The sequence below is a fragment of the Oculina patagonica genome, chromosome 6 (genome assembly GCF_052425735.1).
Source record: "Oculina patagonica isolate OP01 chromosome 6, crgOcupat, whole genome shotgun sequence".
Taxonomy (NCBI): Eukaryota; Metazoa; Cnidaria; class Anthozoa; order Scleractinia; family Oculinidae; genus Oculina; species Oculina patagonica.
This window is the reverse complement of record NC_135763.1, coordinates 14,570,639-14,594,437: the sequence shown is the minus strand read 5'-3', so window position 1 is coordinate 14,594,437 and position 23,799 is coordinate 14,570,639. Positions and strand designations below refer to the sequence as shown.

General features: G+C 41.4%; 1 protein-coding gene across 1 annotated transcript; it reads right to left on the bottom strand.

The window, feature by feature from the left end:
• Positions 1–766: 766 nt before the first annotated feature.
• LOC144657316 (brefeldin A-inhibited guanine nucleotide-exchange protein 3-like) lies at positions 767–23,113 on the bottom strand. Its single transcript, XM_078517652.1, has 22 exons — positions 22,865–23,113; positions 22,728–22,782; positions 22,536–22,617; positions 18,363–18,494; positions 17,797–17,865; positions 17,112–17,234; positions 16,307–16,346; positions 15,720–15,816; positions 13,749–13,862; positions 12,959–13,265; positions 12,348–12,469; positions 11,717–12,111; positions 9,871–11,294; positions 8,979–9,312; positions 7,951–8,284; positions 6,975–7,557; positions 6,358–6,537; positions 5,072–5,960; positions 4,597–4,705; positions 4,219–4,450; positions 3,548–3,693; positions 767–3,424 (listed from the first exon to the last, which is right to left on the bottom strand). The coding sequence occupies exons 1-22, from the start codon at positions 22,947–22,949 to the stop codon at positions 2,338–2,340; spliced, it is 6,939 nt and encodes a 2,312-aa protein (XP_078373778.1). The 5' UTR covers positions 22,950–23,113; the 3' UTR covers positions 767–2,337.
• Between the last annotated feature and the right edge of the window lie 686 nt (positions 23,114–23,799).

Below are 23,799 nucleotides of genomic sequence, written 5' to 3'. Positions count from 1 at the left end.
TGGACGGCTGACCTCGAGGACGGCTGACCGAAAGTAATTTTTCGCGTGTTGCCTATATTGCGCATGCCCGCTCCACACACATTGCCGTCCAGCTCCGTCCAGCTGTTGTCGAGGACGTGAGAAGTAGAGTTTTGCCGTCCACCAGTGAACGGGAGTGCTTTTTGTACGGATTTCGTTTAAAAATCTTATTATTTTTTAATTCTGTTACTGTGTTAGGTGGTCCTTATTGGTAATCTTGGTTTGGTACTAATAAAAAATTAAGAAGTCAAGTTTCATTTGCGATTGCGAATATATTTGCTGTGCTTTGCATAAACGCTGATGGCGAAGCCACGTGCGTGAAATTATGAACTTTCTTGCCTGTGTTTCTCTTGGAATTTGTACCCTGTGAATGAAAATAGTGCTTTCTGGTCCCCGACTTTGGGCTAGAAGCGCCAAATGTTTTTCTTCGCATGTTTTGGGCTAAGGAATTATTGATCCACTAACGAAGCCGTCCTCCGTTCACACACGCCGGCTCTTAACGTTGGAAGTTCCCGCCAAGAACGTCGACATCGGCCCAGTCCTCCTCGCAAAATTCTACCTTCCTCGCACCGTCCTCGAGGTCAGCCGTCCAGGTATCTAAAAGTCCCTATAAACTATATACAACGGATTTAAAGCGACTTAGAGCGACTTTAGGCGATTTGGGGCGACTTTGGGCGATTTTGGGCCCCAGAATACTGTATGGCATTGAACGGATAAAGAGTCAAGAAGCTGACACGTTAAGGACCTAGAGCTAGATACTAAACTTTATTTTATGATAATCTTGTCGTTGACAACTGGTAAATCAAGTGCATCAAAAATACAAAACCACAGTTATAATGGCACTTTTTCTCTCTAGAACTCTTTCTACATTAAGCCCCGACAATTTGATTGCTTTACTCAATTCAGGAAGCAATTACAAGGTAAAACATGATAAAGTTTGCATTTACTAATAAACTCGGAAAAAATTCCGAGTTCCAGATGGGATTTGAACCCACGACCCTACGTAATCTAGTCGGATGCTCTAACAACTGAGCTACTGCAGAGTCCATGGCGAGCAAGGGTGAAATGTGTGTCTTGACTAAAACGGCATCACGCAGTCACATAGCCAAATCAGGACAGGCACATATGACTCATAACTGCATCGCGCAGTCACATTAAAGCATAACTGAGATGCAACCATCCAACCACCAAGTGGGTCTTTCTGAAGAAATATAGCATGATAAATTTTGCATTTGCTGAAAAACTCGGAAAAAAATTCCGAGTTCCAGATGGGATTTGAACGCACGACCCACATGGAACACGAAATTTTTTCCGAGTTTTTCAGTGACTGCAAAATTATCATGCTCTGTTTCTTATGAAAAACTCACTTGGTAATTATGGAGTTGTCGTCAATTTTATAATACTCTTTCTTTTTCAACCTAATTTATAATTATGATCAAATAATAAAAGGTATTTTTTTCATTGTATTCCCAAGTATCGCATCTTTCCAGCTTCCAGCTAGAAACGATATACAAAGTTTCTCAAAATTGTCCCACAGGACGCGTCAATAATCAATAACGATAATTTAAAATCCCTGAGAGGGCGCCAGTAGCTTTCATCGTCTTTCATCTCTCAGAATGATTCACGAGTATTTGCACTAGTTTCTAGTTTTATTTAGTGGTGGCACGTTGTATATTATTGCAAATCCGCGAATCTTACTGGTTCTCTGATCGCTGAATATTCGCTGATGATCTTACATGCGTTACCCTTGAAACTTAAATTGACGATTGATGGTTTAAAAATAGCCAAAACTCCTCGCCCTCGTTTTCTATGAGCGATACTCAACTCGATCGCGTCTCGTTGACTAGTCGTTCATAGAAACCGGAGGCGCTGCAGAGGTTCGTACATGTATCATGCATTTAGTTTTATGTACAAAAGTTTGCGTAAGCTTTTCTACAGCTAAAATAATTTGGTAGAATAATATATATTAGCACGCTCACAATTAAACTAGAAATCGCTTCCAGTTTTATTGCCATCTATGATAGCTTACAATTACAGCTAGAGCAAAGGAATATCATAAAAGGTTTCATGACATTTATAGTTGAGAACGATTCTCCCCCGGGGATTCTTCGCATGTAGCTACAAGTACAAGCTCGTTTTCAGTTCACCCTTGAAAAAAATAATCTGGCCAATTAATTCAATTAATTTTAAATTATCTACGTAAAATGCGTTTTAAGCGGATCATCTTGGGATCCATACTTGCACAGACCCAGATTTCCCCAGAAGGTTTCAACATCGCTAATGATACTTATTCTCAAATTCTAATTTGTCCACAGAGTGTTATAAGATACCATATATGGAGCCCACTCTTCGCACCACCTCGCACACCAATTGCTTCACCTTGGTGTCAGTGCCAGTAGATATCAGGCATGTCACAGCGGGGAAAACCGCTGGCAGGACAGCCTTGAATTGCAGTGTGGGCAAACTCAAAAGTAGTTCAAGCATGGTTATGACTAGATTTGTCCAAATGTTAACTTGAAGTAGCTCGTCTTCTTTTCGCTTCAAGAATTGTCTTTCGAGCTCTATCATGCGGATATCCTCCTCCAAGAGCTGTTGATAGTGTTTAGATTTTGGATCCCGCGGGAATTTCTCCGATTTCCGATTTCTTGCGAGCGGAGAATGCAAGGGTTCGTCTGGATAGCCGTTACTCCAGCTGGAAGCGTCTCGAGCTGGCGATGATGTTGACGACAAAGAGAAACTTCTTTCCAGCTCGACCTCGAAAGACATACTCCCTTGCGCTTCGCTTTTGTACTGATTATAAAGACGAACGTAAACGCTGCTTAGCTGATCACACGCCTCGTTAAGCCGCCGTACGATCCAGTCGACGTTGCGGTCGCCCTTCAGCAGGTCGTTGTGACTACGCGCGGGACTGTTGACCGCCTCCTCTTTGATGGCGTCGTCCTCTTTCTCTTGGCTGTTCGTTACACGGTCTCCGGTCAGAATGCGCTTGATGTGTGAGCTGGAGAAATGTTCGCCACTGTGTCTGCAAATCTGGAACAGGGTGTGAAGGTAGCAAGTGAACGCGGTCGTGGATTGCCGCAGGAGATTCGCGGGCGCATCCAGCTTTGCCAGCTTTTGTATCAAAGAGCGCAGACCGGGTCTAGCATTGAACTCGTACGCGACAGAGTGCGACTCCATCAGGCAATCAAACAGCACCGATAAGTTAGCCGGTGAGAGGTACGAAAGGAGACCTGGGAGATTCGCCTCAGACCCCTCATTGTTGAAACTCTCCACGGACGTAGCTGGGCTACCTGGGTTCGAGCTTTGCGCCATGACGCTGTCAGCGTTGTCTAGAAGAATGGAACCGAGTGTCTGTAGCAGGAGCTGATGGGATAGCAGACTTACCAACAAACCGCGAAGAGGAACCCTGGGAACGAATAATTAAGAAAGAGGCTATTACAAAATAAACGACAAAATACACAACATTTTACTATTATTTAAGATGATCAATCCTAATATCTTAGCAACACAAACTTGTTTATGAACTAACCGATCTGCATTCTCTGGCTTCTCTTTATTTTCCACCGAAGACAACACAAAAACGTAATACCGCTGGTCATCTTCCTCGTTTGCGGGCCCAGGCGTGTCTTGTGTGTGGCTGGAAGCCTTGTCAACTTGACTGTCCAGCAAGAACACCTAATAAAATGGAGAACAAAGAAGAAAAAGTAGTTTCAACTGCAATATGTTTTATAGTAATTTAAAGCGACAAAAGACGCCACAAAAGGCTTGAAACGCCAGCCGCTTCCACTTTCTGGTTTGGCAGGTTAAGTGGTGAAATTTTCGGGTAAATTTCAGGTAGGCAAATTGTCAGAGACTTTACGTTTCCACTGACGTGGATTGCATTGCGTAAACATATCAAACCAGTAGCTCATCAAAACGAATTTTAAAAGCGTTTAGTCCCCGAAGGTAAATAAACTATTCACCAAGAAGAGATTTCCTTTACAAATAATCAAATTTTCCCAACTAGTGCTGCAAAAAATATTCAAACTGACACTAAATAGTAACTGTTGCAGTTTTCATTTCAGTATATTTTAGGCAGATAATGCAAAACGACGGAATTTCTTCCGTGAGGTTTTTATTTTATTTCCGCGTCCCTGTTAAGTTCCAAGTTCACGTCCTTTTAGACAATAGCAAATTTTTTCATTTTTTCGATAAACCAACCTGTTCCGCCACTTGCTGTAGTCGTATCATATCAGCAGTTATGACGTCACGTCGTGCGACAACCCTAACCGTCATGCCTTCGTCGCCATTAACGCTGAATGATCCTGGCTGAAAGCACGCCACCATGTCCCTGAGGTTTGATAAAGTCGTGTGTACCGCCTCTCTGAGGCCCTCACTTACGATTAGCCATAGGTCCTCAGTGAAGACAGGCCCTCCTGACAGTAACAGGTGTCTGGAAAAATCACAAAAAGCAATAGCATTCAGGCAGTTGTTACGCCTTCGTAAATTTTGCAACAACTGAAAAGGAGCTTGTTTTCCAGTTGGAGAAGGAAAGGAACCTTTATACCATAGATTGACACAACGACAAAATATATTCACCTTAGACAAGAACATCCAAGCCTGGCTATTCCCTCCACAGGCTGAGAAACACACTCCAACAACAGGTCCAAGGTTTGTTTGATCATTCCAGGAACGCACTCTGCCGCGCCTGAAAAATTCAAGAAACAATTGAAGGGGCTTTTAATGGCTTTGGCTGCCTTGGTATCAATTTGCGCCAACATAAAACTGTAATTTCCGCATAATTGGTATCACTCAACTCGCACAACGTGCTAACAGAGCAAAGATATTGTTTTGTGAACAACCTCACTCCCAGGTCCTTTCCCTTTCCCATACCTCGCGCGCCACCGTTTTGCACTTACCACATTCTGACATTATCTTTGCATCTATAAATCTATAAGACTCAGGGCTAAATGGAATCGATTTATTAATGCAGAATCATTGCTAAGTCCATTCTTAGGATTGCTGCTGGCCATGGCATATCCTGAATAGTAAACAGTACTGAAACTCAACTGACCTTGAACACTTAAGAACTGACCCAGCTCTTCCACAACCAACTCAGTCACAAGTCCGCATGCGTGCTTGAAGTTGCCCGCTGTACTTTCCCAGTAACTGCCATCCCTGTTACCTCGCTCAACCCAGGACTCAAGCATTGGCAGCAGAAGATTGGTGACCACATAGATAGAGAAATGAGGGCCTGGGACGGTGGTTATTGAGCGCAGAATATCAAACAAGACCTCTAGAGTCTGGGGCTGAAATTTACAGGGGCATTGTGCGACCACCTTTGTGAGCCCCTCCAACAAAAGGAACCATACGCGCAATACTCCAGTGTCGTCGATTGACGCAATCGAAGCTGCTGACGTCATGGTCGGGCTTTGGGTTTTTGCTTTTCGATTGGTTAATTCACTTTGTTTGATGGGACTTGAAGTGGGACTCGGGGTGCCTGGAAATTCGGAGGAATGTTCCACCAAGCGAACAGCGTGCGATCCGTGAAAGACCAAACTCGAAGGCATGATGTATATGGAGGCCAACTTCTTTGACATGCTCAGCAGATACTCCAAAGCTGGAAGGCACATTTCGTTGACTGTTCCCACGTCGCTGTTGGTGTTGCTTTCGGAATCGCTTCGGCTGCCTTCGTAGTTTTCGTCGACTCCTGAGCCACGTACGAACATGAGAAGTGTTTGGATGCACTGCACAGCAGCGGATGCGAACACTGACGAGTTCTTGTTCGTGAGAAAAGCCGAGAGTATGTCGAGTATCTGATGAGGTCTGCGGTCGGGTTCCAACCCGTCCGTAATCTTGCAGGATATCACTGGCATGTTCCTCAAGGAAGAAAATATTGGCCGCCAACCAGACTTAATGCTACTTAAATGAGTCTCCACCAGTTGACAGAGAGTTGTTAAGATCTGTCGAGAAAATTTATTTATTAAATAACAAATGGGGCATGAATTGCTAAATTTAAACTGCGCTTCGTGAGATACGGTGGTCTAGGGATTAGCGCACTGAACTCTGAATCGATCGGTCTGGGGAGAAGTGTTGGCAGCGGTTATTTTGTTTTGTTATTAGGCAGGACTATACTCTCGCAGTGGCTTTCTCCATTCAGGAGCATAAATCGGTACTAGCGAACTTTTAGGGGAACTTGACGAAACAATGAGGAGATAAGGGATGAGGGGAGTGGAAGCAATACTCCTAGTGGCCTCATGCCACAAGATCTGAGTTTAGACTTGGCTCCGAAAAAGAACGACTTTACCGATACGTTTTTAACCGTAAAATTGCAGACTACTGGCGTTTCATATTATTTACCTGTTCTTGATCGTCTTCACTGCATGATGTTGATGACAAGATCCCGTCAAATGGTTTAAACAGCGCCTCGTGGAACCAAAAGTGAGGGAGCTCGCTGCGGTTGCTCAGCAGTTCCGTCGTGATGTCATGAAGGGACGTGATTGCTAACTTGGAGATGTGCCTGTCCTTGTGCGACGCAGCCTATGGAGGAAGAGATTAATGCTTCTTATTGCAAAGTAAACAAAAACGAAATTAAATTGCTCAAGCAGTTGGACGTGTATGATTTATTTTATGAAGTAAAAGTGATCTCCAACTCCTATTTTATTTACAGATCGACCTTTCTGGGCCCGGAGCCCTGGGGCCCAAACACATTTGGGACCCGTAATTTTAAAACTAGCAAAGCCGATAACTGAAATAGTTAAAATTAAAAATGTGGCAGCTACAACTAGTCATGATTAGGGTTAAAACAAGATCGAAAAAGTTATTGCTAGCTAAAATAAGTTGAAAACTAAGGTTTTTTCGGACTCCAAACTGCTTAAGTTTTTAATGTTCTTAGTTTGACTTGTGTCCAACCTTCAGTTTAAATTTTCTTTCACAAAAAAATACGTTACTCGTATTAATTCCTCTCTCAAACAAACCTCCACAAAATGCGGTGCTATCACTGCCCATGCTCTCATGAGATGCAACAGCGGTCTGCTAGTATTGCGGGCGCTCCTGAGTATGACATCTGCCAGTCGGTACAAATGAAGTGTTGTGCTGAAGGATGGAGTTTGGCCGTTTGAGTTGACAGGGACTCCTCCTCCAGGGGAATTTGAACTTTTGTCAACTATAGACCCAAACAGTTGTGTCTTGGAGGCGTACACCAAGGCTTCGAGGAAAGACAAAAGACCCTCGAGGTGAAGCGTGTTGGCGGCGTGCTCGAAAAGGCGATCTACAGCGGCGGAAAGAGCGTAAATTGCGCGGGAAGCATCGGCCGGGGTCAGCAGACCGCCACTGGATGGCGCGTGTTCCGAGCCATTCTCGGAATTTTGTCGGACGATGCCGGTTCCATTCGGGGAGAGTTCGCCAGAAAGGTAATCAGAGATGCTAGAAGATTCGGACATCGGCGAAGTTATGTCGGAGTTTATTCGGAGAGAGTTCGGGGGTGTTATGTGTGACGACAAGTCTCCGACACCGCTACTGAAATGCACACGCTCCAGCTGCGATATGTACGTACAGCATCTGCAGAAAGAAACCCTGTGATCAACATCCAAACTCATTTTACAAAACCGATAAAATGCTAAGCACAAAGGTAACAAGAATGTAGCGAATCATCGACGGGGAAATCGTCTTGTTGAACAACTGCATTCCCTGAATAAATCTAATGAGAATTAATTTTTTTAACTTGGGGTGGAAAGGGTTACAGTTATGAGAATAATAAACTTGAGAAAACTGCATTGATAGACTTCGTCGCTTAAATATTTATTTTCAAAACTACAATTTTAGGAACTGTTCGGAAATCATCGAGAAAAGTCAACAAATATGTATGGCAGGTTTATTTATCTTTTAAAGCTACTCGGTTTTTCGTCAGATAATTAATATCAGGCCGCTTGTTTATTAAAAGACTAGCTGTACCTGAACACGTGTTTCCAGCATTCGGGCGCGTGACTCCCCAACTCAACTCCGACGGCCAGCAGTCCGTCCATACTCAAGACATGCGCAGCGTGAAGCTTAATGAAGCTTGGTGATGAGTGCGACCTGGTTCTCTTCCCTTCCAGACCCTCTCCCCCACAGGAGGCATTTGCTAACTGGGCTAAAACCAGTTCACATCGGGTTTGAATTCCCAGCGTGCAGCACAGGCGGGCTGCGCGGCGCAGGCCATCCAAACTGAGGCAGATCGTGTCACGCTCGCGATTGTGATCTCTTTTGGATTCTCCGCCAAGCATTGCAGCAACACTGTTTGCAGTACCTGGATGTTAAGAAAATATAATTATTCTGAATTCATATTAGAGTTCTGTTAAGTCTGCGTTCGAGTCCAGTTTCCTATCAGGCCGGCGATCATCTTCAGTTTCCGTAGCAGTAAGGGACGGACCATTATTTTTTTGGAGGGGGGGGGGGATGAAAAATATTGAAAAAAATTGTTTGCAGGGCCTGGAAAGACAAAATAAATTGTTTGCAAAAGCGATATGTATAACAAAAAATAGTAAGAATTTTGAAAAAAATTGTTTGCAGAGGTGCATAAACTAAAAAAAAAAGTTTGCAGAGGAAACTTTTTCATCCTCCCCCCTCCAAGAAAATAATGGTCCGTCCCTAATCGCCAAGAAATGAATGAATGAATAAAATGAATGAATGAGTATTTCTACCCCCCTCCCCCCCCCCCAAAAAAAAAAAAAAAAAAAAAAAATCACGGATAGAATAAAACTTCATTTTAGGTTACCCCTACCCCTACCCCCTCAGCATCAATTTATGCACCTAGGTAGAGGCACTGTGATAGTGAAGTATCTTGCCCAAGAACCCAACACAGTAACCCCAGCCAGAGCTCGAACCCGGACTGCTCGATCCGGAGTCCAGTGCACTAACCCTTAGGCCACCGTGCCTCCACAAAAGTCGCCCGCTAGTAAAAACGGCAGCCCTTAGCTGTTCTACCTCATTAGCTAACCAACCTGAGGTTGAAGTCTCTAGAGGCGCTGACAGAATTTCCAGCACTGAATCCCAAGTCGCGAGCAACACTCTCCGTGCAAACTTCATTCCCTCTCTCTTGGCTGGCGGCAGTGTGCTGGGGTTCTTGTGGTAAAGAAAAGGACTATCTTCTTCCTCGGAGAGCATATTGTCGTTGAGTGTATTGATCAAGGCGCGGTTGGTTTCTATTGAATTAACATTGTACCCCGCCTTTCCTAAAATGTTGTAGGTAGTGACCAGTCGGTACAGCTCACCCAGCCAGACGGAGGATAAACCGATAGGCACGCCACTGTTCAGGATGTTGTTAATAAAGTCCTCCTTGAAAAAAAAGAGGAAATGGAAACGGAAAGGTCAGTTTCCTTATCATGCAGTTGCAATAGTTTGGGTTTTTTATCTTGCCATTTTAAAGCTAGTTAATTATTGTGAGGGCAAATATTTAAAGTCCATCCGACCAGTAATCACTAAAAAAATTTGTTTGAGGGTTTACAACTGCAAGATACGGTAATTCACAGAAACAGTTTCTCTTTTAACGTTTTTGAAAGTAAAGAAACAGTTTAGTTCATGTCGGCCACACCGGTGTTTTCAAAATTAGCATGTATTTGGATAAAAAATAGCGACTCAAGAGAAAAATTGGATTGGTTCATGTTGCACCTCTAATATAGGCACCTTTAAACCCCGTCATTTCCCTCCAAAATTTAAGTCCTACTTTCTCGCGCTCGGTGTTGCTTAGTTGGATTTTTAATTTTTACGCATAATGTTCACCGTTTCGTGTGTTCTCAGCGAGTGTTTCCCTTCATAACGCGGGACAACTAAGAGCATGCAACGCCACAATTTTACTTAAACAATAAAGCACGATAAGTTTGTTTTCTTTCATACCTGAGCTAGTGCCGGCGTTGCTGCTTTCTTCTGATAATACCCACTCTTCAGTAGCTTTAAATTGAACGTCATAGTAGCGTACACGGTCACATACACACCATCCGCATTGAGAATAGGGAAACTCGGATCCGAAGTCGCTCCTTCACCCGACTTTTCATCGACCAGATCCGACCGTCCCCGAAGTGTGCCGAAGTTTGGTACGTTCTTGCGTTTGAGTGCCATGCACGTGACAGCTTCGCAGACGTCCGAAGCGAACTGCTGCAGAGCCTCGTCGACGGCTACTGGATCAGAGAGACTCAACACTGATGGCAGAATGCCAAGTAAACAGCGAGCAAAGTTCCTAGCGCCTTCTTTCTCGTTTTCTTCGACGCTCTTTTTGACCTCTTTCACTTTCTTTTTGTCTGGCGATTTGGCTGGAGTGCTTTCTTTCCCTTTATTTACAAAAACACCGTTGATTTTCACTCCCTGCGACGAATTTTTCCTCGGCGCGGTTGGTGCACTTTTCGTATCAGGCTCGTCCAAACTCTGGCTTTTAAGCAAAATTCCTTTCGGTTTTTCGGCGTGGCCATTCTGTTGTTTACGATCGTATTCCGAAGCTGAACGAGTTCTCCGAAGAGTCCCTCGGGGGCCTTTAGTCGGCGATCGGTCTTTTTCTCTTTCCTCCCTTAACGCCTTTTCTCTAGCTTCGATTTTATTTGCTTTGGATTCGACGTATTTCCTGTGCGTTGGCGACGCTTGTTCCGCAGGTTTCCTGTTCGTAGGTTCGGCTATTTTCCCATCATTTGGCCACCGCTTTATGCCGGGTTTTGCATTGAACGACGAATCACTCGACGAATGTGCGCGAGGCCTGGGAATACCACCTCTTGTGCTGCGCTTCGGTTCACTACCTTTCTTCTTATTAGCAAAAGGAGCTTCCATGTTTTCAGAAATAAGCGAAGCCCAAGAATTTGATTTTCTTAAGGGAAAACGTTGCAGATTAGAAGCGGAACTCTTACTCGCTGAAATATCATTGTCAGAATAAGACCTTCGCAAACCAAACTTGTTCTCTGTCTTCGAGCTGCTTTGCGTTAGCGATGCTAAAAAGTTCGCTTTTCTTTCCGACAGTGCACTGCTATCTGAGCCCGCGCGTTCTCGCTGATGCGCATGCCCATTCATGGTACGTTTTTGTACAGTTGGTTTCTGTCGAGTTTTGCCATCAAGTGAAGAAGATCGTTTGACGGTCGTCCGTGCATTACCATGGGGACTGGTGCCAACTCTTCTCGGAAGGCTGCTCTTGCGCGGAATCCCGGACCGCGGTGCATTGTTGAGGCGGGAGTTTTTGATGTTCTCGTTTTCGTGTGCTTCAAACATGGCTATCTCGTCTTCTGAAGCGAAGTGTACGCTCTTCGGAATAAGAGGCTTGATTTCAGGTTCGTCATCTGAAACTTAAAGAAGAAAATGAAAAGAATTCCGTCAAGGTGTCACATTGGCTGACAATAACACACCTCGTTTAAGTAATGAGTTCCCTGAAAAATATGTCTTCAGTATATGGCTGAGAACACAATTGCGAATGCAAGTCATGTTATTTTTTTAGTGATGTAATTAAACATAATTTTCAAATAGCATACTAACAAATTGCCCAACACTGACCAACACTTGTCATTTAGTTCACTCGAGAATCTTCACCAATCATCGAGAAAAGTTCAACTGTTTTCACAGACGGGGATATCTTCGGTAAATTAGGGTTGTCTTCACAAATAATTGCATGAAAAACCTAATTTTTTGCAGAATCTATAGCTTGAGGATGTACAAAACGCATGAGAGCTAAGGAAAAAATCGTTCACTGACAACATGTAACATGGCTTACCATCATTCCTGATTTCTCCATCAGTAAGATCGTCCCAGGCTCCTCCATCCTTCTCAAATCGCTCGGTCAGAGATTCAATGTCCCCATCAGGAGATCCCTGGGAATTCAACTCCCACCGGTTACCCTTTCTATAGCTGCTTCCCTCTCCATTGACTCTTCCATTAACAGAGTTCCCCATTTCCCGAGCAGATGCGGCGTTGTCGTATTGTTCTTTCAGTGTCTCCCAGTTATCAGTTTCTTTCATTTTGCTCAGGAATTCAATATGCTCGTCGCTCAAGCCTCGTCCTTGACTCAGGTCTTCTAAGGATCCAAGCAACGCTACCACGCATGCTACACTACAGCTGGCCACTGTACTGTCGGCGCAGCGGGCAGATTCCACGACGCCGTCCATCAAGCTGCGTGTATAAAATAAGACAGGAGTAAGCGATTGTTTACAAAGAAGCTTAGACTGCTTGCAGCCTGTTTTCTCTCGAAATCAGTAAGGGAGTGCGAGTGTGCTGAAATTCTCGTTGAAGTACCAGCAAAATTTTGATTCTTATTGCCCCATGTATGGTATTTAGCACCATTCCTGTCAAAAAGTTCGCGTCTACTAACTACTCGGAGACGAAAATTTATATCACTCCATACTTACAGTCGCAGTAAATCCAGTTCAGATTTCTTCTGCTCGGTCGGGGAGTCTGGTGACGGAGGATTGTCCTTGTCGATAATCGTTGGACCTGCAGCATCCAGCAGTCGCTGAGGACTGGAGAGAAACTGGAGACGAATTGAAAATACGAATAACAACGTACAAAGGAGCCTTAAACAATGACTGCCTTAGGGACAATGTTGCATGGATGTTTTAGTGAGAACTAAACGACAAATTGAAACCGCTTTCTACTGATACAACCAAAGAGAAGGTGAAGCATTTGACATTTTCCAGGGTGATGGCGTACTAACAGCCTGGGTAACGACAAATTAAAAGAACCTAGTGTTATAGAAAAACAGCTGGCCTTTTGCATTTTTGCACATTTGCCTGTATAAAAACAATGATAAGAGAACTATTCCATCTGATCTCCCACTGGTGTTAAATGATTGTCGTTCAAATGTTAACAAAACATGACCTGTAACTGGAATATGTCAGTTGGTTTTCTTTCAGGGATCCTTGACCATTTTATAAATATATAAATTCTCTATACTATTTCGTTGCAAATCCATGAAGCAATGCAGGGATAATTTATGAGCTGATCAGCTAATCCACTGTACCTCTTTCAACGCTTTTAGTGCCTCTGCTCTCTGTTGCGCCGGAGGATACAAAATAATCCGATGAAACAGCGATTCCAACACGGGCCTCATAGCGGCCAAGGGGCCCACAAGGCGCAGTAGCTCCGTGGCTATGTTATAAATGGTCCTTGGTATGGGCCCTACAACCGACGATGACTTGGCAAAGCTCCCTGTTCCACGGCCCCCTCTGTTGATTTCCTCGGGAAATGGAGTCACGGATTTAGGCCTCTTGTTTAGGTCAGTCAGGGGGCTGCCAAGCAGCTGAATCAGTGCGGGACAAAGCAGTTGCCTGAAAGGGAAGGCAAGAGTTTTAAAACTCGTCCTGGATCGGTACTGTAGTATTTGTTTCCAGTTGTCGAGACTTGGGGGAAGTCACATGATGCATACATGAATTAGCTATTTGCTCTAGTCCTAAGGACTGGTATTCTAAGTCTCATTACTTGCTTTTTTCTCTAGGAATCTAGTGGTATAGTGATTCTCTTCATATCTGTCACGGTCTACTCAAGAAAGTGATACTGTACAAAGGGTTTTAATTGCGCATAACTTGCAAATGCCGGTTCGCTTTTTTTTAGTTTTGAAGTTTGGCTATCATTTTTTAAGGGATTTTAATCCATTTCCTCGCAATCGTCAGCCATTAATATTCTTACTTTCTAATGCATTCCTATCATATGCCAAGTCTGTTTAACAACATTCAAACCATCTGTTTCTTCAAACTGGAGGGGAAAATACTAATTGTTTAGCAGAGAAAACCTGGAAGTCTTCCTGAACTCACCAGATGACGTTTATAAACTCTTTTTCCTGTTGTAAGGCTGTCGACAGGCTGCTAAGCATTACCAAGATGGCTTCCAGGTACAATGGGATGGCCTGACCGCCTTGCACTGGCACACTAGAAACAATAATCAACAATAGTTATCCCTGTTCATGGAGGGAAACGTCAGGGAATATTTACCAAGCAGCAAAGCGGCGAAGTCAAGGTGTAGCATTTTAAAATTGAGTACAAAGGTAAAAATTGTGTTGAAGAATATTATCATTCAAGGTCTCGCGGAGATGACTTCGTTAAACCCGAAGACTTCCAAAAATCACCCAAAAACTTCGATCCGAAGGTTGCCGAGATCGCCCGAGGTTATTCTCTACTATAATTATTTCAAGGTTTCAAACGCTACTAAAAGTTATAGCCTGAGGAAATATTTCAATGATTTCTTAAGATTTTTCAAATGCTCCCAAAGATTCTATGAAGGTTTCTATCTAATTCTGTTTCTATATCATGAGTAAATTGAAAGAAATTGGCAGGTGTAATTTTTCTTTTTTGTAAAAAAGGCTTCATTCCAAATTTACAAGAAACAACGAAAGTTCGCGCGCTATTTGCTAACCGGTCAGTGAAGAGTTCAAGTTTCCAATTTATAACAGCCAACCAGAGCGTGCGAAAAACACAATAAAAAAGAATAGAAACGATAATTTTGTTTTGTTTTTCTTTACTTCGCATTGAACTTCTTGTCAGTTTCACTCAATAGGCATAGGAGGTATAACTACGAAGAAAATTAAAGTTATGCCTATTTTCCAAATGTTCATCTTCAGAAAGTCAGAAGCATATCTTTTCTCGTGCTGATGTTTAGAAAACAGAATTTCAAAGATGAATATTCAATATAATCCTTGAACATTGCGTGCTTGGGTATTGTTCTTGCCACTTTAATCTCATGCTGGGCGACATAAAGGTAAGTTATAACAGGAAGCCATGATACATGCACTGCTGATAATAACTATATCACACATCTTATCGCAATTGTTTAATTAAGAGTCACATAGGGCGACAAACTTTACACTCAAACATTGACTTGAAAATATTCAATATGAACTTTTTGTCATAATGTCACGCACGTATTTAGTTATTTTCTAAGTAAAAATTGATTATGACGAGATAAACCAGCCTTAATTTCAGAGTGACTAGAGGAAGACGTCTGAAATTCAAGCTAAGGATAAATGCCAAACATTACAAAAAATGACTTATTTTTGACCATTTTGTTGATTTATGATGCTATTATTATGTCGCTTCCCCTAAAACGGTATTTAAACGCAACTTTGGGTTCCTAATTTGTTTGTTTTCCGAAATTAAGTCATTTTTTGTGTCTTAGATAGGCATAAGTACTATTTACTCTCACGAAATAGCCGTGTATTCAATGAACAGGAAAATTCGTTATCTGAAGTACTCCAATTTAAATGTTCTCTACGGGGGAATTACATTGGTTCGTTGTAGGGTGCACGAGGAACCATGATTTCATTTGAAAATACAAAACACGCTGTACCATCTAAAGAAATAAACTGGGTATAGAAAATCGCAAAACGTAAAAATATTCAAATAATAATTTTGTCAGCTATAGATAACGAGGCCTACACAATGATTTCGCCACCCACCTTTTACAGGTTTTTTTTGGATTTTTTTAAAAAAACTTTAACGTAAAACGTCCATTATAGTTTGAAATAAAATTTGTTAAGTTAAACTTTCACTCCTAAAGACGCTAAAGCTCTAAATTGAAAAAAAAAATCACACAAAGTACTGCTCGGTAGCTTTGAAATCTGAATGGTCACACACTAGGGTTCGTGCATAACTCAAACGTTAGAGCCACATAATTGTCTTTGGAAGTGAAAAGGTTAAAAGCTCAATTATCACAAGACTATTTTTTTTAAATTTGTTTACTTCGGCCTTTTTTATCTATACGTCGAGTACTAAACAGGATAATATCCTTACCTTGGTCCTGCAGTGAGTCGGAAGCAGAAGTGCTTCAGTAATAACACCACGTCTTGACTTAACAACTTGGCATGGTCCGTAGAGAGCAGATTCGTGTCTGCATACACGAAGGGAAAATAGAAAATAAGTACGAAAGCAACGCGCATGGTAACATGCGCAAGTAAAGTCATCATGGGTTTGGCGGGAAATGGAGCGATTTGACAGTAAATAAAGCAATTTTTTAAGGCCGCCGTAAATTTACACTTTGAAAAGTACAGGGCCGATTATTACAGATGTAAATAGCTAATGCATGTTGTATGTGAAGATCTTCTTGAATCCGCGACAACTAAACTCTAAAAACGCAAAGCCGGAGCAAAGCTGAAGACTGAACTAAAATAACTCAGCTATTTATATGCTTGATTTCGTTGAAATGGCAAAAGAGTTTTTCTGTAGTTACCATTTGTTTCAAATGAAAGAAAAAACAGGTTGAATCGTTTCAATTTGTTTCTCCAGTCACACTTAAACGAGTTTAAAACCAGTTTAGGTCGAAACGATTGTCCAAATAGACCACAAGGCTTGGGAAAGGGAAACAAATTATCTCAACTTACGTTTAACGATCTTGGAGTCCGATGACGAGGTTTTTGAAGTCTGAAAAACATGTTGAATATGTTACTTCATAAGTGATACACTGATTACGGAAATAATCTTGTATGGGCTATCTACATCCACGCATCGAAGCAGTATCTTGTCCTTGATATAAATATTTATTTCGTATTGCCGGCTTTTTTTATGTGATTTCCTACTATTGAGAAGAATTAATTGATCTTTTATACCATTGTGAAGATTAGATTAATGTTAGTAGTCTATATGGGATATCATATGATGGACAAGCATCCCGCCCAGGGGTAGTAGCAATATTTCTAGTCACTTCATGTTTTAGAAATCTGGGCAAAGCGCTGACACTGTTGAACTATCTGTTTCCTTTAAAAATCGTTGGCACTGGAACGTGTTTGACCTCAGTTCTCCTTTTAGTAGTTTTTCTTGTTGAAATTCATGTACCGTTAGCTAAACGGAGGTCTCCCTTTGTGCACTCAATTCAATTCTTGGAAAAGAGACGTCTGAGCTTTGGGCCACAAAATTCCATAACTGACGACTTAGCTCTACATATGTCATTGTGGCGTCTGATTTGTTACTGCTCGCTTATGAATTTCCGTGCGTGAGTAACAACCAGTTAGAGACACTACACGGTTCTCTGCAGAGCTTCGTCATCAGCATAGAATTTTTTCTCTCGATCGAGCGGAGCCTGGGGAGAATTGATCACAGGAAGCGAGACCTCTAGCTGCACAGACTAGTTCGACCATCTGCTAAGAAAAGTTTCCCTTTTTCAGGTTATGGTGGTGGCGTTCGTCTTACCATGGGACTTGCCAGACTGTCCTGCAGGCGATGACACACTGAACTAAGCATCTGTGTTAAGGTGGCTCTGCATGCTGTCTTGGTAGCGACCTGATGAGCGCGCGTGTACGTCTCGATACATATCTGTAAACAAGAAAGGAAGTTATTGTTGATTGGCTGTGGGGAGCTAGGCTTTCCACGTCTTTCACAGGATTAGTTCAGGGCCATTAAATAAGATTCACTAATACAAATGATGGCTCGTAGCCTTTAGTTTTTATTCCCCTTGACCAGCCGTAGGGGACGCAAGCGACCCTGAAGAGTTCCTATTGGAGGTCCGAAAATATCCGACTTCCGATATTCGATGTACGAGACTAAAATGATGGCTCTTTGACAACTTTTGACATTAAGCCATTTTAAGGTTTATGAAAAGAAAATACCTCGTTCAATAAACAAGCATTCCTTTCATATTTTCTACTATTACTAAATGACACAGTCGCTACAAATAATCAAGTAAATATAAGTAAATTTCTTCAAGGAAAAGGAGATGCAAGAAAAGATCTCTCCATATAAGCAACGCGTATCCGCTCTTCTGATTGGCTGAATTCTTCGTTACCTGGGATTAAACTAAGGATGTACACATCGTCAAAAGATAAGATAGATGCAGTGGCTGTCTAGTTTCCAAACTATTTTGTTCTGTAACTCTTACCTCAGCAAGTTTAATGAGATATTCGCCGTGAACTTCACAAGACGCGGAACACGTAATGATGAGCAGGAGCTAGAGTGAAATAAAAACAAGAACTGGTGTTTTTTTATTTTTTATTTTTTTATTGATCACTTGCAAACACAAAAAAGAAACAAATAACGTATACAGTACAAACACTAAAGCACGTAAAAAATACAGCAAGAATAAAAATTAGGTAATCCTAATTACAATGGTTTAAATACATTAGAAAAATTACAATAAGTTAGTCAGTTAGGGGGCGGGGAGATAGTTTCTATATATATGTATACAAGAGCGTTTACAGCTTTGCTAAAAAGATAACAGTCCTTTAGTCAGGGGGGCAGGAGATAAACTCTTTATAAACATTCTGCAAAAGGAATCCATTTTTTTGTGTCACCCGCTTTTGTCTCTAATACATATCTTGATTTTACAAGACGTAGAAAAGGTGCGAAATTTGGTGTGGTTTCCTCTAACAAGAACTGGTGTTACGTCTAACGTACTTTGACAATAAACAGTATTGGACGGCGAATCTTACACTATGAGAATCTTACCTTCATAACTTCAACCTGTACTTCATCTGCCAGAGAGGGAGTGGACGCTACTGTGGCAAGAAACTGGACCGGAAGTTGACTTTCTGGGTCTTCTTCATTCTCCGAGCGAAATCGATCATCAGAAATTAACTTCTAAAATGACAAGTACATTAGAAAAGAAAACAGTTTAATCAGCAGTTTCGGGTTAAGTGACCACTTCTGCAGTTAAATTTTGCGTGTGGTTAAGAAAAAAGAAACACAAAAGATAAAGAGCTAGTCGAACTAATTAGCTTATTACCGAGAAAAAATTGAGCCTCCGACGACCCTAGAAGGAAGCGGGGAGGGGGGGGGAGGGGTGGGGATAAAGGGAGCTTTAAACTTCCCGGTTTTTGCTTCCTTCAATGGCCACTCCCGATTGGCACTCTCTTCTTTGCTAGTCCACCCTGTTTCAATTTTCCCAAGAAATGAAGATAAATTTTTTTAACAATGACACGAGCATAGGACAAAGAAAAATTCTGAGTCCCCGACTGGAATCAAACCCATGGCCTCCCAGATACCGGTTGGGCGCTCTAACCAACTGGGCCATTTACTAGGTTGATATGGACGCGTGTCACATATCAACCTAGTAAATGGCCCAGCTCACCACGAGTCTCTCGTAGCTCAGTTGGTTAGAGCTTAGGTTATCTGGGAGGCCATGGGTTCGATTCCCGTCGGAGACTCAGAATTGTTCTTTGTCCTATGCTCGCGTCATGAAAAATACATTTTTATTATAATAAAGATAAGATGTTCTACATGACACGAGCATGGGACAAAGAAAAATTCTGAGTCCCCAACGGGAATCGAACCCATGGCCTCCCAACCGGTGTCTGGGAGGCCATGGGCCGTCGGGGACTCAGAATTTTTCTTTGTCCCATGCTCGTGTCATGTAGAACATCTTATCTTTATTATTTATTACCGAGCTTAAAATTTACCATCTTTATAATTTACTACATTTTTATTAATTCCAAGCAAGTACCCACAATCCCGTGATTTGCGGTGCCGTAACGTCTGAAGCAATGTTTCAGTTTAAAAGACAGTTTAATAATTTTCGTTATCAGAAATTAAAGTTGATAATAAAGTGAGTGTTTCATTTGCCCTCCGTCACAGCATAACAGTTTCTTTTAGAAATTTGTCCTCTGCAATATTATGTTACCTTGGCAACCTTGTTGTTAAGTCGCATGTCCGAAATTTCTAGCCAACAAAATTCTCGTAGATAACGCTATTTGTTACCGAGGGTTACCTTCTAGCATTTTTATCAGGTTATCCCCGCATATTGGCTAGTAACCAACTATCTACCTCGACGGAGAAAAGACAACTGGAAAAATACTGATAGTCACTAGTAATTAATTTGCCTCATCACGTTTACGCTAAACAAAATCTCGTGTAAAAGGGTAAAGGTTCGAATTGTTTAACCAATGAGTATCTACATTCTCCTGCTTACTATTCACACGATATTTTCAGGTTTCCCAGGGAGAATATGTAGTTGATAAAACGTCAAAATATTGATTCATGCGGACCCCACGTAAATTTTAACAAACGCATCGCGTCTCTGCCATCAAACAAACTGACAACTCAAAACTGAAAACAACAGATCCATATGTAATATACCCCAAAATAGAACTCGTAGCAACCAACTTTGGCCTCATTTTCTCCGCTCCTGGCTCGAAAGAAGCCCTCGTCTCTTGCATGTGTTAATTAATATCTTTTAAACTTAATACCAGTACTATTTTATACCTTGAGAAGACTGTTTCCAATTTAACGTTATTTTAGATCACTTGGAGGTTATGTTTTTCTTTCTTTATGATAGCCTGAGTTAAAACTTAACTTTCTTCTCTTTGAATACTACTACCACAAAAAAGCGATAAAATCAGTACGAACAAGTGAAACTTAAGTTAGCCAAACTTGTGCTACATGGTGGAAATTTAAGTGATCATCGATCGGTCGGTACGCAAGCTTGGGTTAATGCTCAGGTTGCTTTTTACTTGCTTCAAGTATTTCAAAGATAAATCAGTTAAAGATTAGAGAAAGCCATACTCTAGGTGGATTTTCTCGGCTGTTTCATTTGGCGCAGTGAACCGCGGTTAGCGAATTTGGATACAAGGTTACTTATAACTGCGCATTATAACAGCGCTCGTGCCTTCTGTTGCAAGCTGCCATTTTTATATTTTTTCGCAAGTTTTCGGAATTTTTTCAAATAGCAAATAGGAAAACTCGACTTTCTCATTAAGACATAATACTCTGACTGGCTCCCGTCATGAATAAAATTACTAATGCGGCTTTAAGATAAGTGAATAAAGTTACATTTTAATTGTTTTCTTAACGACACATTTCGTTGGATACATTCATTCATCGCTATAGAAGTTTCACTTTCAATTATGTTTTACATCGTCATATTCAAAAAAATTGCTTTAGAGTTTTTTTTAATTAGATGTCTAAAAACGCTTAGCACGAGCAAAAACTACAGGTATTCACACTTAAACTACCGGTGTTAAAAGCCGTGTTATTCAAATCTCTCACAATTGACGAAATCCTTCTCGTTACCGTACTGATGTTCAGTCTTTTCATTTATGAATATTATTAGAGTATAACCTTGATTGAATTTTTCGAGACCAACGAAGATAGCAAGAGAACAGTTTTATACACACGAAAAAGGATTAGATAGCCTAGCGCCTATTTGAACAAAAGAAACCATCATCTTGTAAGTCGTCTACAAACAGCCCGAGCAGGTTACAAAACGGCGGGAAAGCTAGAAAGATTCTGGTTGAGTTCTGGTACTACACAAGCAGCACCCGCAGGGTTTACGTTAAGGATTTCAGTACGACCACATATTGTTTTCTTTTAGCTTCACTAAAACCACACGTAAAACAGTGAAAAAACTGGTATTTATCGAATTGAAGCCAAAAACCCCTTTGACAGTTCAAGCATTGTATTATCGCCGTTTTACAAGTGAATCTTCTCCATTCAACCTAATAAGCACTTGTCAAAATTTTTCTTTTCCGTCAATGTGAACCGACGTAAACTGTCAGTGGTTCAGAAACATTTGTCAACAGAGCGAACTGTTGATCAATTCCACGAGGATATAATAAATTATTTATTTTGGAGTCAAAGCGAGTGGATACTATATATTTTTTATAAATTTACTCAGAGAATGTGATGGTTGTTCGTCAGTGGTTTTAGAATATGTTTCGTCATTTTGCGTTAATTAAAGGAAATCTTCAAAACTTTGGCGCGAAACGGTTAATAGATAGTTTAAACAAAAGCCTTTTTGTGCCTTTATTTCACAAATAAATGATTTTCAGCTTTAAAAATCATTTTCCTCTGTTTAAAAGCTTTAAAGTAAACATGTCCTGAGCGGCGACAAAAACTAACAGCCGCTAACAAAAACTTATCTAAAAGTTTCATTTTAACTCATCCGTAAAAATGGTTTTTCCCTGAGCGATGACTTCGTTAATTTGCCTACCACATAGAAACGAAACTTTTTAAGGTGCGAACTGTTTTAAAGGGTGATTGTCAAAAACAATCATTTCTTTTCTTGCGAATTTGTAAGAAAAAACAAATTGCCCTCGAAATTAATGTACGTGTCTCAATATCTCTGAGATGAAAATAATTCTGTCCAACAGAACATATAAAGCATACGAAAAATTTACTGAAATTTAAATTTAAGCGATCAGCTGATTAAATAATCAAAAATCAGTGATTAACAATGATATTTGGTATACTGTCTGCTCTGAAGTTTGAAAAGTTCCATCTCAAATATCGATTAGTTTTTCATATTTCTGTATCCTATCTCCGTATCGAAGTGACGGCAATTTCGTTATGGCAATGTATTCTTTGCGATTAGAATGTTACTTAAGCAACCAAACATCGGGCATTCAAATTAAGGCGCAATTTTTAATACGTACGGTATCCCATTTTCATATTTCCATTTTGTGGGTGCAACGATTCGTTGTTATCGTAATTAATACACTATTTTTCGCTACACTGAGATTTGGTTTTAGGAAACTTTTGGCTTTATCATCCGTGGAATTGGTTTGATTTTCAACTCCTTTCATAAAATTCGCTCATTAATTAATCAGCTCTATCCATCCATTGACCGTGCAAAAAATAAATCTTTCTACAAAATCGGCAGCGAAAAAATACTGCACAGCCACTAACCTGTAATCCATTTACAGCATGAAGCGAGAGTTTGCTTGATCTAGACTCCAACGCCAGTTTAAGCGGCAGGAAGCACTTTTCCCTGTGAAAAGAACAGCCAATTATATTAACACGCAATTTGATCCTACATTGGTGTCCACTTTCCTACCCGTTGAAGCAGAGCCGAGCGGCAGAAGGACTTTTCGCGCTTACCTGAGCTCGTGGGGCTGGACTTTTCGCGTTCCATTTCGGCTAATAAACAATCCATCTAAAAAATGTCAAAACCAAATTCATGAGCAGTTTCTCCTAGCGAATCGCTCGCGGTTTTCTTCAAATTGTACGTAGCTTACCCGTGGCTGAAATACACGCGTCTCGCAGGGACTTCGCTTTACTTGACGTGGCATCGTGAGCTAGATTAGACAGCACTTCCTCCATAGCTCTCTAACCCATCAGACAAGCGGCGCACAAAAAATAATTCCAGAATTTCGGCGATTATTCCCTTTTCGACTGCGAGATCATCTTCTTAGAAGCTTTTTCAAGTCACAATATTTTGTTTTAGCAGGTCGTTAGCGCGTTCGAAGAACACAATTCAAACAATAGAGCAGAGAAGGGCATAAGCGATGCGCTGATCGCGTGCGCAGTGGTGTGTGCAGATGAATGGCTTCCTTCTTGGCACCTGTGCGATGTCCTATCAATCACATCCTTATAAGGGAGCCGCGCGAATACCTGCAACTAAACGAACATTGGCATGGCTGCGAAATTTTGGTCCGTAAAATTTAGATGGTTTAATCTTAAATAATCGTTTAGTTTGCCGCTTAACTGCGATGTTTTAAATTAGGGCTATCCTTGAATTAATTGATTTTCTACGCTTGTCCTCGTTCAACAGTCCAACAGCGCCAATACAGCAGTCAGCTGTTAAAACAAGCGAGCGCTTTGATTTTCAATTTTTCTCGCCATTTCGAATTTTCTTGAAAACGCAATTTTTTTCGCTAGCGCGGCGCCTCGATGTCGTATTACATTCACATGGCTACACGTGAAGCTTACGACCTTCATGTTTTGTTTCTGCAACAGCGGGGAGTGATTTCTCATGGCCATGATTGGCCAAGTGTGAAATGGGGCGGGACATTTATTTTGCTCTTCTGTGTTCTCAACTGTTCTGGCTTGGCCCCCTGTGTTCCATCCCACACAGTCCATCAGGGAATCCCCCACGGGGTTACGACCAGGGTAAAAAATTCAAAAGATAAATTTCAACCACAGGGAACATTGGTCCTAACATTGGATAAAA

Excerpts from the sequence above, each read along its gene's own strand:
- LOC144657316 (XM_078517652.1), bottom strand. The coding sequence starts at position 22,949 with ATGGAGGAAGTGCTGTCTAATCTAGCTCACGATGCCACGTCAAGTAAA. Across the intron at positions 17,866-18,362 it reads TACAGGTTGAAGTTATGAAG|CTCCTGCTCATCATTACGTG; the intron begins GTAAGATTCTCA and ends ATTTCACTCTAG. Across the intron at positions 3,694-4,218 it reads TACAGCAAGTGGCGGAACAG|GTGTTCTTGCTGGACAGTCA; the intron begins GTTGGTTTATCG and ends CCATTTTATTAG.